Source organism: Sebastes fasciatus, chromosome 17 (genome assembly GCF_043250625.1).
Source record: "Sebastes fasciatus isolate fSebFas1 chromosome 17, fSebFas1.pri, whole genome shotgun sequence".
In the NCBI taxonomy this organism is placed as follows: domain Eukaryota; kingdom Metazoa; phylum Chordata; class Actinopteri; order Perciformes; family Sebastidae; genus Sebastes; species Sebastes fasciatus.
This window is the reverse complement of record NC_133811.1, coordinates 24460041-24477117: the sequence shown is the minus strand read 5'-3', so window position 1 is coordinate 24477117 and position 17077 is coordinate 24460041. Positions and strand designations below refer to the sequence as shown.

General features: G+C 40.6%; 1 protein-coding gene across 1 annotated transcript in view; it reads left to right on the top strand.

Annotated features, from left to right (window-relative positions):
* The first annotated feature begins 3972 nt into the window (after positions 1–3972).
* The window catches only part of sdc2 (syndecan 2), a 59189-nt gene continuing 46084 nt past the window's right edge, over positions 3973–17077 (top strand). Inside the window, exon 1 of the mRNA XM_074613364.1 lies at positions 3973–4441. Coding sequence (XP_074469465.1) covers positions 4382–4441 — 60 coding nt within the window. The 5' untranslated portion in view covers positions 3973–4381. The remainder of the gene's footprint in view (positions 4442–17077) is intronic.

Genomic DNA, 17077 nt, shown 5'->3' with positions numbered 1-17077 from the left:
CTGCATGTGATTATCATAAAGTGGGCATGTCTGTAAAGGGGAGACTCGTGGGTACCCATAGAACCCATTTTCATTCACATATGTTGAGGTCAGAGGTCAAGGGACCCCTTTGAAAATGGTCATGCCAGTTTTTCCTCGACAATATTTTGCATAATTTTGAAGCGTTATTTAGCCTCCTTTGCGACAAGCTAGTATGACATTAGCTTTAAAGCTGTCTACAACCTAAAAGTCACATATCTACCAAACTAATGTGAGAATGATATCCAGCTTCTCATCTAACTCTTGCCAAGAAAGCGAATAAGCATATTTTCCAGAGTTCATGTTGAACCATTCTTTTTAACTACATAGAGTTACCATTTGGATACCTCTGTATTATAAAATTGTGTGTCTTCTAGTTGGATTGTCTCCAGTCATCAGTGGTGTAGATCTCTCTCGAAAAGCAAACGCACTACTGCTCTCTTCATCAGTAAATACAGCAGGATGATTCCAGTAAACTCTCAATAGACCGTTCCAAAAGCTGCACTATGATGATTCATTGCATACATAATATTTTTGTTAATCAGCCAGAATGATTTTAGTTGCGTTTCAGAATTCCTGAAAGTTCTTTTTTCTTTTTCCAGCAGTGGCACTAATTAGTAAAGCTTTCTAATTTGGCTGTGACTCACATCTGTGTGTGTGTGTGGGGGATATCATGTGGTTGAATTCAGCAGTTCAGTTGAGCAGAACGCTTGTGTTTCCAGATATAACAACATGCACTTGCGTCTAACATCAAGGCAAATAGAGTATATTCACAATTGAGATAGATTATTATGAACACTGTAAGATTTTAGCACCACCAATGCACAATTATCTGTGTGTTACACACATCTATAGAGTAGGTCTCTGGCCTCTGTATCTGAAGGAATTCACCTTGTATCTGCAGACTTGCAATATGTGTGGCTAAGGAATTTAGTCTGGCAGTACTTGTGATCAGGGGAGTTGTAGGGTTCACTGTGTGCACAAAGGGCAGACTGTTATCGGGTGGGATTAGTGGTTTTCTAAAGGTTCTGGGAAAACGCTGTTTGCACTGTTCTGAATGGATTTTAGTGATCTGGAAAGAATTTCACTGTGAGGTGGAAGATTGTGCCGGCGAGTTTGTCGTCAGTAGACCATTTGAAGGCTGGAAAAATCCCACCTTTTCTTTTTTAATTAATTGAATAATTACAAAATTGCCTCTCAAATCATACATTAGTTGCCTGTTTTAAAGCTAATTTAAACTGTGAAGCATAAAGGGGTTATGTGTGTGTGCAGACTTTTTATAGATTTTGTACACAAAGCTTTACAAAGCAAACAGAGGATTCTTAAGAGAGAAAGACAGGGTAGGAAAGTAACAGTGAGCTGTGAGAGGAAGTTTGTTTACTAATGGTTCTACAGAACCAGTTAAAATGACCTAATCTTTTAATCATTTAATTTTTTTGTGATCCACTTTTTATTGAGTTTGTCAAATGAAAATCGATGTACCATAGACAAGGATTGTTGCACATACAAATAGCTTTTAACACAAACTATATACATATCACCATTGCCTTGAAAAGAAAACAAAATGGGACATAAACCCACAGAGAACAAGAAAAAATAATTTAAGAACAAAAAAAGAAATAAGTATATACATATCTAAATAAATAATAATAATAAATAAATAAATACAAAACTAATAGCAAAAATAAATACATTTAAAAATGAATACAAATAAATAAACAGAAGTGTAAATAAAATAAGGGAATTAATAAAAGATAAATAAAAAAAGCAAATTAAAACATAAATATCAATTTATGTCACATTTTATCAATTAATTAATGGCTCATTAAATGCAGCAACAATAATATAAAAAATATATGTAGCCATTAATTAATTGATAAAATGTGACAAATTGATATTTCTGTTTTAATTTGCTTCTTGATTTATTTATCTTTTTTATTAATTCCCTTTTTTATTTACTTTTCTGTTTAATCTTCCCTTTTATATATTTATTTTAATTGATTTTTAAATGTATTTATTTTTGCATTTATTTTTATTTATTTATTTTTGATTTTGTCAGGTTCCCTCCTCCATAGACATTTACCCTGTGATTCTACTAGAAACCCTAAAAACTGAGATTAAAGTTGGACAGAACGTAAACATTTAAAACTAAAGGGACAAACTTGCAAATCAGGGTAAAACTAATCCTGCATGCACAGACCTGAGTATAAAGCTTTTGCAGCTAGTCTGCAGACACAAACTGAAAATGTTACAAGAAAATAAAAACAAATAAATTCAAACTAAGATTACAGGTTTTTAAATGATGTAATATTATGTGTATTATGGGGGGTAGTTATATTCATTTACACCAGCAGGGGGAGACTTTGCCCATAAATGTGTGAACAGAGTGGGACTATGGGGGGGGGGAGGCTTCCTAGTCATAAAACTGATGTAACTCTTCTCAGTGTTAAACTCTATTGTTTATTTATAGGGAGGATGATGTCTGCCTTTTTTAATCATATATATACATACTGCTGCATTGATTTCATGTCACGCCTATAGACACAGCAGCAATGGACGACTAATCATCAGATGATCATAATCCTGCAGCTGCATTATAAACACAAGGCTTTATTATAATTTAGTGGAAGTGACTGAGTGGAATTGCAAACTCCTCATTAGGGTGCAATTAATGATGGTTATCTATTAGACGTGAAGATAAACGGATCAATTAGTCTGTTATCCGACATCCACGCCTTAGAAATAAAAAATACAGTAATTAATAGTCATTTCTTACAGCGCGTCAATACACAACATAATTAGGTTTGTTATGATCATTTATTGTCTTCTTTTTTTTGGGCTACTTTTGTCGCAAGTTCTCTCTCTCAATTCAATTCAATTCAATTTCCTTTATTGGCATGACTGTCAGATGAACAATATTGCCAAAGCATCAATTCAATAATAAATAAAAACAAAAAATAAAAACAAAAACATATATATATACATATATACAATTCATTAAGCAAATTACGATATATAGATATTTAATTTGCAACTTTCAGAATTGCTTGTTAACAGCGACACCTATGGCCGTTAAGTCAACAAAAGTCAGCGTCGGGTTCGGGCTTGCTCGCTCTAAATACACATGAACGAGCATTGCTCAAAACAGTGAGGCGACACACGTCAGCTAAAACCACAATATCACTCTATATTTCAGCTGCTTGTCAGTAATGTTAGCTGACCAGACGAAGGTCTCTCCATCAATCACTGCTGATCCTAGTGTTGGCTTTTCCTGCTTCAGCCCCGCTGCCTCAGCCTCCAGGGCTGAAGCAGGAAAAGCGGGCCGGTGACAGCTCTCCGCAGCGAGTAACGTGGGAAGTAACAGGAACAGGGAAGACACCGGCACCCGGTCAGAGACGATAACGTTACCCGCTGCGGAGCTCCGTCACTTCACAAGACACGGGAAACCTCTGTTGGTCTGGAGGAGCTGCAGCATTTATTTCTACACAAATGTCCACTGTACATTCACTAGATATGCTCAGAGCTACTAACTCTTCTGCAGTATGTAGTGTGCGCGCATGCACGTGAGGTGGAGCGAGAACGCGCGCGTTTTGTGAGTGAAGGCAAGCAGGCAGAGGAGCAGTCTGAACAGCGTAGCCACACGCGAGCGCGCATGGGATTCCGACTCGGTAGATTTCTACGTGTAAAAAGTTACAAACAGTCCCTTTAAAAAGAACATGCATGTAAATGGAAGAAAACAATAAAGAAGTAATTAATGTTTGTTGTGTCAATAAAACAAACAAACAAATAAAAAAAACAATCAATAACAATATATTGCAATATCAAAGAATAAACGTAAAAAAAAACAACCTCTCTCTCTCTCTCTCTCTCTCTCTCTGTCTCTCTCTCTCTCTCTCTCTCACCAGACGCGTCAGCCGCGTGTGCGCGCTTCCACCGCTTTGTCCTCGTTATTTGAAGTGAGCGCTGCTGAGCTGAGCTGAGGGAGAGAGAGAGCTATAAGGTGTCTCTTGCAGAGGATTTGTGTGGACACAAGGTGCGCGGAGGGACTTTGCAATTAAAACCTTGTGTTTATATCTATTTTATTTTATTTTCACAGAAAAACAAGAAGTGCCTGGAGAAAGAGAGAGAGAAAGAGAGAGAGAGAGAGAGAGGAAAGAGAGAGAGAGGAGGAAGAGGGAGGAAGAGGAATAACCAAAAACGCAACACGTATCCGGTGGGATCCCACTCCTGAGAGAGAGAAGCGGCAGGAGTTGGAGCTGAAGGGTGCAAGGAAAGGAAAGGAAGAAAGAAGAAGAAGAAGAAAGGGGGAAAAAGATTTGACATTTTCGCTCGTTAACAACGTGAATAATAATAAAGAGGAATAATGAGGAACGTTTGGATAATTTTGACCCTCGGGCTGAGCGTCTTCCTCTCCGTGGAAAGGGTAAGTTAACTTAAAACGAGGGGTGATAGCTTGTATGTGTTGTGTGGAGGGGGAGAGAAAAGCAACTTAGGTCCACGGACGGACCACTCACTGCTTGTTTTTTTTGCAGTTAGTTTGAGAGAATAATGTGTGTTTTCTTCCATGTTGTGCTGCTATAATAAGATGGAATAGGAGCGTTTTTCTGTGTAGTTTGCAGAGAAGTGAGTCGGTTTGTTCATTGAATCTCTGCAGTCTGACAACCAGCAGACAGGCAGTCTGTATTTGCTGCCACTTTGCACACACGACTATAACCTAGAATATGTTCTACTAAATCATATTAGATGCTGAAATTACGCATGACAAGCTCAAATATAGCCTGTAGAGGTCAATATTTGTCTCTTAACTTCAACTTCAGTTTTTTTTTTTTTTTGTAACACTGAGCAACACTTTAAAGGGACTTAAGTGGATAAACTTTATTCAACGAGCTTTTTAATTGTTCCTTAAACGTCTCTTTCGGAGCTGTGACGTAGGCAAACCAGTAAAGACACATTTAAGAGGGATTTTTTTTTTTATATGATGATGTGAAATGAAGGATGTGATCATTAGGGAACACAGAGTGCCTCTGTATGAGCATTATAGCTGTATTGCAGTGATTTGTTGTTGTGATGTTGACTCCTATGACAGGTATTTACTCACTGAAATGGATGCATTATTGAGAAAATGTCATTATTGGAGCCATCCAGCTTACTTTCCTTTTTGGTGGCAACTAAGCATATAGAGGTCAATATTTTTCTCTTAACTTCAAATTTTTTGTAACACAGAGCAACACTTTAAAGGGACTTATTAAGTGGATAAACTTTATTCAACGAGCTTTTTATTTGTTCCTTAAACGTCTCTTTCAGAGCTGTGACGTAGGCAAACCAGTAAAGACACATGTTAGACAGGGATGCTTTTTTTGTTTTAGAAATATGGGCACTTTAAAGACTACCTGATATGAAATGAAGGATATGATCATTAGGGAACACAGAATGCCTCTGTATGAGCATTATAGCTGTATTGCAGTGATTTGTTGTTAGGATGTTGACTCCTATGATACTCACTGAAATGGATGCATTATTGAGAAAATGTCATTATTGGAGCCATCCAGCTTACTAGACAGAAACTTTTGTTTTTCCTTTTGGTGGCATCTAAGCATTGTGATATTTTAAATAATATGGCAATATCCTAACTTTTATTTTCAGTTTTCCTTTTTTATTCTCAATCTAGTTTTAATCCCACATATTGCTGTTGTTTCCTTGATCCAGTTTCAGGTTCAAGTCACTGTTGTGCCTCCTCACTGAGTGTGCATCACCCTGCAAATTGGCCGGGTCTGCTGGAATGACAGATTTTGGCACTTTTCATGTGCAGCCCCTGTCATTATTGTCCCCTCCTGTTGTTTCTCTGTGGGCTGCGACTTGTCGCTTGGCGCAGTGCCTCCTCCACTGCTAGAGCTGCTGATGATTAGCTGATTCAGACACTGTTGTTTTAATGACTCATTGTGTTGCACGAGGTCATCAGAGTACAGTTTTTTTTTTTTTTTTTAATGTTTTCTCTTCTTCTTTTTTACACCAGGGATGTTTTTCTGTACATAACAATTAAGTTCTTTATTGAACTTTAACATAATCGTGCATATGGAATGGCCCTATATACAGAGTGACCATAAAATGGGAAATATAAGAGTACAGTACTTTTACAACACAGTGTTCAAAACAATTAAAAGTCTCACCAAGGCTTATTGCAATACTACATTAGATTGCAGCACAATGTATATGGTGATACTTTCCTGGTCACATAGAGCATGTTGTGGTCAACAAATCCAACATAGGTTTGCAAAATATGATGTAATCCATTACAAGAATATAGCAGGATTGACATGCATGGTCATCATCATCTTGATTAGTGGTTCTCAACCTTTTCCGTGTCAAGGACCGCTAAATCGATGCTCATTGGAACCCCGTTTGATAGGATTTTGCGTCAGGGACCTTCTCAAGTTTTGAGTTATTGTTCCAACTTACCAGTTGGGAACTCATATTTCCGATTATTCCAACACCACATGAATGCAGCACAAATGCCCTATCTGGCAATGTTAATGAAAGTGAACCGCATCGCCACGTGTCAACCAATCGAGCTGTGTTTAGGGATATTTGATGCACCACACAGATGTACCAGCAGGGATACATAGACTACAGTCGTGCACAGATGCCGTTTCCATGGTTGCCACGCATAGCACCTGGCGTGTACTCACGGGACGCTTGTCTGCTTGATGGTACATGTCCATAGCCTCCGTTCGTTCTACGCTTCCCATTCATTATCCATGTAAGCAGCCGTGCAATGAAGTTGCATGAAGTTGAGGTCTCGGCTACTTTATACAAATCAAGGGCGTCCGACATGACTCCCCGCCTCTGGAAACTTTCGAGAATCTTTTAAACTAACCATTGTTGATCCAAAATAAAGACAGATTCAGCAACTGCATGACTTATTTCTAAATGTTTTCAGAAACACATTTCGGTGAACTATTTTTATGATATAAGAGAAGAATATTTCCAAACAGAGCTGCCATGTTGGTTCCGGTTTGAAAGCTGCAGGAGCAGCAGCCCACGAGGGAAAGCGTTCGTCCAATCGGGTGCCTTGTGTCTAGTGGCAGCCCATCAAGCGTCCAATGCTGGGAAGCGAGACTTTAATGAGCGGACAAACGGACAAACCGACCCGAAAACAGAACCTACTTGGCGGAAGTAACTAACTGTATGTTGACCTATTGTTAGCAGATGTGTTCTCTGGTTGGAAATGCTGATCTTGAGTGACGGGTTGTATGTGGGTTTTGGCAGGGAGCTGCGTACCGGCACTGAATCTTTTAGTGGTACGGAGTACCGGACTGTACCGGCCTACTTTCGCCTCTGATCTTACTCACATTGGGTTCACTTCTATAGTGAATTAGGTTAGTGAAAATAAACTATTCCCCATTTTTCTTGGGACCTGGAACTCCCTCAAGGACCCCTGGGGGCCCCTGGTTGGGAACCACTGATGTAGATGAGTTTACACAGACAGACCACACACACAGACTTTAACCTGATCAATATCTACCTCCCTGTTATCTGTGTCCCCTGAAGGCCTCACTGGAACTTGACATGTGACATTGATTCTCAATATTGGCACTGGTGTTGACAAGTGGTTGATAACCTGCTTTAGGCACATCTGTCTGTGTTTTAATCACCCCGTCACATCACAGGGGTACAGTATAACACTCAGCTGCTTAAACAGTCAGATCAAACTCACTGCTCCTGGCTTTAAAAACTAATTACTGTATTTCATCACTGAGAAACTGATTTTTATGTCGCCCACAATCCTATATGGTCATATAAAACAGTTGTGCTCTTGGCTAGAATCCATTTATGTTCCTCACTGCTTACCAGCTTACTTAGCAAGTAACGCCAGTAATGCAACACGTGAGGTCTCTTCACATGGTGAAGCCTCTATAGTTGAAGGAAAAAGACTGTTTTTGCATGATGCAAGGAAAGCACAGTGGAGCCACACTGGTGTGTTGTTATCATACGTCTCATTAGATGAGGTCAACGTGGAACTGTAACGCTCCGCTCTCTTCTGCAACTCTTCTCTCTCAGATGTTTTTTTTTGTCATGTTTTCCACTTCCCTCTGCTTCCAAGACGTTTTTGTGAACGAGGAGGAAGAGTTTGGCTGAGCTAAGCCCGGCTTTGTGTGTGCGCTCAAGTCGGCCCACCCCGCCGTGTTTTGGTGCACGCCACTCACCAGATGTTGTGGTCTGTAATTTGTGTCATGTTTTGGTGGGAAGCGCGGGTGTTGCTCACCTCCCTTTTACATCTGTGATTTACAAGGGGGTTCTGAGTGTCTCAGATGCTGGACTCAAAAAGGATCCCTTCAGAGGAGGATTTGGTTGTGGCGGAGGAGAGGATGGAGGAGAAACGGATTCAGAATTACATGGAATGTTTCACATTTCAGTTTGTTTTTTCTTACTCCTGGGCATTTGTTATGGACTGATACCATTCATGACGATGATGTAGGGTGAAAGCCGTCTTTAGTCTGTTCTCAAAAGGGCAAGTGAGGTCACATCGCTATGATAAACTACCCATAAATGGTCAAAAAGAAAAGAAATGCCAAGCCTGAGAAAATCCCTCGTAGTATTTTCAAGGGTGAAAAGGCCAAGGCAGTAAATGCAAGACTTCAACTTGAAGCCTTTGATGGCTTTTTCGAGTCAGGGGAAAAGGTGCACGGCTGTGTATTATTGTGAGGGATGTATTATCTCAGACCTAAAGCGATTTCCTGTTTCATTTTCTGGCTTGAATGGTAGTTTTCTGCTGATTTGGTGGTAATGAAATGAACAGCACCGACCTACACGCTGACCTTATCTCTCAATTTAAGTGCATTTTTTCCAGACAGATACTCAACACATCATTCACTCCAACAAATAACCCACACTACTATTCCATTTCGATTGATCTGAAGGCTATATGAATCCCTAAAAACATGTTATTTTCCTCTTAATCCACCTGACACCCTCTCCAAGGCTGCTGAACTGAATGCAAACCCGTCGCTGTTTGTTCCACATCACAAGGCCCTTAGAGTCTGAACGAGGTGTGTGTGTGTGTACATTGGGAAATTTTCCCTTCATTCTGCGGTGATAAAAGCAATATGCTTCATCATAAGCACTTCATTTCCAATGCACTTCATGATGAATAAGTAAAACGCCTGTCTGCGTTTGTGCGTGGACAAAATATTTACCATCTTCTGTATTCAAAGAAGAGGAAATAAAAAACAGCGCAGCTGGGAATAATACGCCAGGATACAAATGGCCGTAATAAAGGTCGAGGCAGAAGAGGGTAATGACGGAGCAGAGAAATGAAAGGATGCGGTGCCACACAGAAGCAGAGACCAGATGCTGCGCTGCGACTCTCCTGCTGGATATTTAATGATGCTCTTTTATTTTGCATTAACCTAGAATTCTTCAAACTGGAGACGCAGCTAGCTCCCCCAGCATGCTTGTGTTCGGTCTGACTGTGAAAAAAGCTTCCTCTTTTTTTATTTTTGTGATAAATCCAACCGCTGACATACATGGGAACACGGAGATTCTTGCTCTGCAGAGCGACCTACCTACTTCTCGGTTGGTGTCCGACCCTTCAGGGGGGTGCATTCACCCGGTCCCTGTCTGCCAAGCATTATGCAATCGCTAATGGACTCTACAGAAGGCAGGAGGCTGGGGCTGCCGGACCACTGAAAGCACAACCACCACCAACTCCCCCTTTTCTCCCTTGAATCCATCTGTGTCCACGCATGAACTCCTGTTTTGTCACCATGCAGGCACACACACACACACACACACACACACACACATACAAGTAGGTAAACACACATTCGCACGCATGGCCTCCCCCCATGTTGTTTTTTCTCCGTCCCTCTCTACATTGCCACATCTCTCTGCCACCAGGGCTGGCACGATACATCCATCTCCCCATTCGATACTATCACGGTACTTGGGTGCCGATTCGATATGTATTGCGATTTTTAAGTATTCGGTTCGATATTGCAGTTTATTGCGATTTTTGTTAACTTTTTTTTAACACTAGACCATGGGGAAAACGTTGAATCATACACTTCTAGGGACTTTAAATTTGGAAAATATCTAAATTAATACATTAAAATGTTTGATTTTCATGTCCTGAAGTCAGATATATCAGTCATTGTCAGGCCAGCAACCCAAATATCAAAGAATAAAGACATTTCCCTCACAAATTTCTATTTAATTCATAAGGGACATGTCATGTTTTATACTTCTGGTGAATATAATCCAATAAATCTTATTTCCATATATGTATTCTGTATATACAGTTCCCTTTGTTAACACTTTATATTGAAAACCAGATGTAGTCACACGTGTATACTTCCTCTAACTTCTCCAAGTGCGTCACTAGCTCTTACTGTCAGCTCCGTTCTCTTTATACATCCATGGTCAGCTCCATCGGGGCCATTTGACTGTATTTAACATAAATGTCAGTATATGGGTGCTCTACAGTTGTAGTAGCGTCAGCTGATTTGACCACGGAGATGAGAGTGACGGCTGGCTTGGCCGAACTATACCGCAGTACGATAACGTTTCCTGTCCATGACAGTGTTAGCATGCAGCTTTAGCTCTGCTCTGTCTAGCTCTGCTTTTCCTGTCAATGTGTGAAACCCAAAGTGTTTCCATACTTTACTGTATGTGTAGTGTTTACCACTTTGGATTTAAAATGGGAGGGTGCAGGTTGTATCCACACGGATCCTCCGCCGTTTTCTATATTATCGCTGCGGTTTGTTTTGGTTGACGGATACGGAACGGATATGACGTCACGTTACTCAGAGTACAACAATAGAAGCGGTAACTTCCTTCTACCTCCGCATAGACTCAAATAAAGCAAACATATTGATTCTGGCATTAAAAAAATCAATTTCAAAATTGTAAAAATAAAATAAAAATCACGATACATAGGTGGATCGATTTTTTTTTTTTCCCCACCCCTGTCTGCCAGCATGGTTAAGATGCCTCCACGTCATTACCACACTGTCTTTGGATGAGACTGAACACAGTGGCATTATATTTCCCTCTCAGGCATCTGGAAGGAATGAAGGGAAAGAGTATATTTTTTCACACAAGATACACCCCCTTTTCCCTTCCCATAAGATGTGAGTGCTTGCATTGAATTTGCCAACATCTGCAGGTCATATGTTTGAAAGGAGCTGCTCTCCTCTCCCCTCTCTCCTCCTCTCCTCCTCCTCTTGTCGACGATTTTGGAAGAGGCTCTTACTTTGGCAGGGACTTCCTTGTGCATACTAGTAAAGACTCACAAATAGCCAAACCCTGTTGACTGTGCATGTGTTTGTGTGTGTGTGTGTGTGCCGGCGGTTTGTGCATCTTTTTATGTCCCTCCGGGTATGTGTGTGTGTGTGAGTTTATAGCCACGTGTTTAAAATACACTGTCATCCCAGCCACCAAGGCACAGGGAAAACACATTAGGGAGATGTGGCTGCAGCAAAAACAGGCAGCGACGGCAGCACCGGTTTATGTTGGGCTACAGCCACCGTAGCTGTAGCAAACTATCAGAGGCTGCAACATCGGACAATAAAAAGCCCCTGCGTGTGTTTGTGGCAATTCTGGATGAAAATATTTAGACACAGTAGACCTGGAGCATTACTCTTTCTCTGTTCCCACCCTCTGTCTTCCCCCTCTTTCTTCTATTTAATTAGCTTAGCAAATGGAAACTTCCTTGGCAGGACTGCAGTTGAGGGGGATTGTGGTGTGTGACAAAGAGAAATGGGGAAAACCCTGTGTCAGGATGTCTGTTTTCTTCCTCTCTTTCATTCTGTTTTTTTTTTTTTTTTACTGCCTGCTCCTTTCCAGTTTCAGGCGGTAGGAGGAAAAAGAAGAGGGAGATGAAGGAGAAAGGGAGTTTGGGGGAAGAGTGCGAACTCTGCCTCCCCTTTTGGTGTTCAGGTTTTCCCCGAGACCTGTCTGGAGCTTTGCTGTGCGAGGTGTGAAAAGTGTCTAACTCGGCAGGGGGTGAAATGAAAGAGACAAACCCAGGTGGTAAAAAAACTGTTTTGTTGTGTAGTCTGCTTTGGTAACAGTATGTAAGAGTTTTAGGAAATTGCCCACACTGTTCACTTTATAATGACTGCAATTATGCTCTCATCTTTTTTTCTTATGTGATTTTAAAAAGGGACCAAAGATATTCAGCTTGCTCTCATATAAGATAGGGCTGTGTATTGGCGATACAATAAGTATCATGATACAGGGGTTACAATTAGGGCTGTTTTAATTGATTAAAATTTTAATTGCGATTAAGCGCCTGATTGTCCATAGTAAATGTGTGATTAATCGCAAATTAATCACACATTTTTTATCTGTTGAAAACATTAAAGGGAGATTTGTCAAGTATTTAATACTCTTATCAACATGGGAGTGGGCAAATATGCTGCTTTATGCACATTTATGTATATATTTAGTATTGGAAATGAATTAACAACACAAAACAATGACAAATATTGTCCAGAAACCCTCACAGGTACTGCATTTAGCATAAAAAATATGCTCAAATCATAACATGGCAAACTGCAGCCCAACAGGCAACAACAGCTGTCAGTGTGTCAGTGTGCTGACTTGACTATGACTTGCCCCAAACTGCATGTGATTATCATAAAGTGGGCATGTCTGTAAAGGGGAGACTCGTGGGTACCCATAGAACCCATTTTCATTCACATATCTGGAGGTCAGAGGTCAAGGGACCCCTTTGAAAATGGCCAAGCCAGTTTTTCCTCGCCATATTTTCTCACACCCCTAATATGTGACGCAAATCCTCACATTTGAAAAGCAAATGTTCGGCATTGCATTTTGTAAGCCATGCCAAGCATTCATTTCAGCTCTGCTTTGTTCAATCTCACACCTTATTGCCATGGTGTTAGGTGGGTTTTATAGTGACCAAAGCACATAAAAATAATCATAATCATATTGGGGAGTCGCTGCAACTAACTGTTTTATTATTCATTTTTTTATTCCAACTAAGAAAAAAACCCTTTAAAGCTATATTAAATATCATTAGCGTAGTTTGTGGTCAGTTCAGGTTTTGTTGGCCGGCTCGTTAAAGGCTGAAGTGAAATGAAACGCTGCTTGTGAAACTTTCTTGGTGGACTTTGTTCAGCTGAAGAGACAATGATCTTAAAGGGCCAAATGTGTTCCATCTGTATACTATCCCCCCCCCCCCCCCCCCCCCCCTCCCAAAAAGAAGGCAGATATTTGAAGCCATGACGTCGGCTAGGTTTTTCCACCCAACTCCCGAGATTGCTGTGGAACAACGGCACGGCACATTTAACACATCTGTGCTCTCACCCATATTTACGAGCGCGCTTTATTGTCTCTAAAAGGCGCCAAATTGATATCTGCGCTGGCGTTCCTCCGAGCAGAAAGAAAAAAAAAAATGCACTTCTAATGTCTGGTGTTTCCATTAATTCACCCCCGTCTAGAAATCAAAACAGCACAGAATGAGCCAAAGCGTGTAAATCATGCTTTCTACGCAGGGTGTGTATCACCAACCGCAAATTATACTCCATGCAGTCACTTAATTTAGAGCTGTTTTCATGAGAAAACTCTGAGACTCCAGAGGGTATTTGTGGAAGGTGATGAGCTGGAGAGGGAGAATTCATTAGTGAACTCCCCACATAGCACATCTTCCTCTAAACGCACGCTGCTGTGTAAACTCATCGGGTTTTTAGTGAAAAGCAGCGTCTCTAAAGGCTACAATTGAGCACTCATGAATATTCATTACTGGGGATGTGTTCGTCATTGTAATGGAGCACAAAACAAGAGGAAGTAGATGTGTTTCCATCCCTGTCTCCACGTGGGTAGTCTCAGGAGACTCCTGAATGCTTCCAGCTTTTAATAATATCCTTATGAGCACATAACCTGTAATTTAATAATAACCCAGTCATGCTTAGAAAAATGTGCATCCGTCTCCAACACTCCATATTCTTGGCAAAAACAAGCATGTGAGTCTTCAGCAGCGCTTTCATGTCCTAGTTCTGAATCCTAGTTTGATTTTCAAAGGCAGCGCCGGTGAGGTTTGCTTCATTTCCTTATTTTGATTTGGAGGATCCAAATGATGTCGAGACCAGTGCACACAGTGTGTACTGTTGTGGCAGACATCCGATGTTTGGAAGTCTAAACTGTGACCACATCAGCAAACCGGTCCAGACAGTGACTCACGCTGTGAGACTGAATGAGCTAACTGTGGTGAAAAAGAGGGCAAATATAGAAACGGACATCGCCGGGCACTAAATTAAAAGAAAATACCTGGGAGTGGAGTTTCATTTGCTACTGAGGGATCAAACTGAAGGGCCTTTTCACACCAAGTCAGGTGTGATTTTTACTTACATGAATCTTTTTTTTTCGCAAAAATGATTTGCAGTGGAAAAAAGTAGAGACTGTGAACAGCTCCTCCTGTGATGACCGGAGCCAGAAACTCTATAGTCTTTATGTTGTTGAAATACACATTTAATATATATATATATGTGCAATATATCATGCATATGAATGTATTTTCTTTTTTATTTGCTTGTTGCTTTTTTATGAAATACTATTTATTTATTTTTTTCACAAAAATATCAGACTTGATATGAAACATCCTTTAAGTGAGCTTATGTTACTTTTCCAAGTGGCAATTACTTCCAGTTATTTTCTCGATTAATCGATCGATGTAAACCCCGAAGTGACATCATCAAATGTCTTGCTTGTTGGACTAACAGTCCAAAAACCTAAATAGGCTATATTCTGTTTACTATCATATTAAGAAAAACAGCAAATCTTCACATTGCAGAAGTTGAAACTATCAAATGTTTGACATTTTTGCCAAAAAAAGTCGATAAACTGTAAAACTTGTTTGCGATTAATTTTCTGATTGGTTAAATTGGCTATAGGCAAGTTTTTTAATTTGACTTGTCATTATAAAGTAAATGTTGATTGCACAATGTAACCTAATAGCTATAGAATAATGACACCATTGGAATTGGTTCCCTATAAACCTTGCAATTCTGTCTGCTACCTGGTCGCGATCTCACGGGAAAATTAAGGTTCGAGGGCCACCGCTAACGTTAGCTAATGCTAGTAGCCAGAAAACGAACCAGGAGGTACGAGGAAGCCAGGACCAGCAACAACATCTACATCTAGGTTTGTTTGCTGGCTGCTAGTGTTGCCATGTTGCAAACGCTAGCTAACGCCAACACTAGCAGCCAGAAACAAACATCTACCTGTATGATTCATTGTCCATTTGATAATCCAAGCCATGCTAACGCTAAAACACTATCAGGCAGAAACAAACATAATCTAAACAAAGAACACTTGCAGTGGCCTTTCAAAAATGAGCAGTGATTAACTTTAAATACTTTATTCTATTATCTGTTGTCACTTTTTAATTAATTGTTCGAGCTGTAGTTGTCTTACAGGAATGGAAAATGAGTAATAAAGTATAACATGTGTGACTTAATGGGCTAAAACATATAGACGCTTTATTATACCCCCTTCAGAGTAACATTACTGGCCTGCACAGTTGGCATCTTTTCAACATCTTGGCTGCTGTTTGCATCTCTGTTGGATATTACCATTGTATGGCATTTCAATGTTGCCAATATTCTAAAAAAAAATAATTTCCGTCAGTAAATTTGACACACACAATTAAGCGTGCAGCCCCAGGTCAAATTGCATGCCTTATCATACCACACACTGTCTCTCTGCCGCGGCTGTTAACATGATCAGAGGCACTAATGTGGCGATTCTACCAGGCGAGTTAATCTTTACTAATGCATTCTGTTAACAGCCATCTGTGATCTCAACTGCGACTGTAAACCCTTTCAGCGGAGCATGATGCTGCATTCGGCGCCCCGGCAGTCACTCCTCCATTACGCCAAAGGGATTGGGGTTTATTATTCAGCCCAGAGAGGCTTTGGACCAGAGAAACCGTGTCAGATGGAATCCATTTTGATTTTAAATGCAAATACCGCTGACACGCTCGTTGCCGGCGCTCTCCTCGCGGGGTGAGACCACACAGCACTCTTGATGGGTGGAAAATTACAGGGAGAGGTCTCTAAACAAACAGAGGCTGCCAGGCAGAATGTGTCATGTCCACAGTCAGGTACACGCTTGACCCTTTGACCTCTTTACTGGAAAGCTATTTATGCATGGTTGACTGTGTTTAGGGGTTTATCGTGCTATGGGTTTGATATTTGAAACAAAATATTCCCCCAAATTTGAAACACATATTAGTTTCAAGTAAAAAAACTGATGGAAATTTGAGGACATGAAGCAGCTTTTACGCCGTCCTCATTGACACTCCGTCTCTCTCTTTTTGGATTTCTCTATCTCGGTCTGTCTCCTGCTTCCACCCATCCTCTCCGGCTATCTCCGTCTTACTTCCCCTCACCCCCAACAAAAAAAAATATATATAAGCCCCTTTGACAGCGACATCAGCCAAGGTCACAGCTTCACTTATAATCCGTATCGTTTCCATGCCATGCTTAAACCGGTTTTCATGGTGTAATGAATCAGGCAGGCAGGGAGCAAAGCTTGATTACTTTGAAAAAAGAATGATGATAATTTGTTTAATCAAGTGATTGGGTGGGTGGGTGAGTGGAATGGCTGCATGACCGCTATCCTCCAGACGCAGCAGGATATCCTTTCTGTCCGGGAGTCTCCCTGGCTTCCCCGGCACACTCTCTGCAGGGCTTTTCAGATTCATCACAAAGAATTAAATAGTGGATATGAAGAGAATGAGGGATCTTCAGAAGCTTTAAACAGCTTTCAGCCTCAGAACATTTAACATTTAACAACAGCAGTGCTGCACAATTAACCCTTGAAACAGTTTTTAGGAGCAACTTTCTTCATTTTTCTCAGTGTCATCATTGAACTCCAGCCAAACTTAAAGGCACACTAAACAGTTTTTCACCACTCGTAAGGAGACATTGTTTTTATGATTGGGTCCCGAGTCAAACCATGCCGCGCTGATTTGCGTTTCCATTACCAGTCTTAGCACGCTGAGTCACGCCCAAGATGGACCATCTCCGGAGTCGGG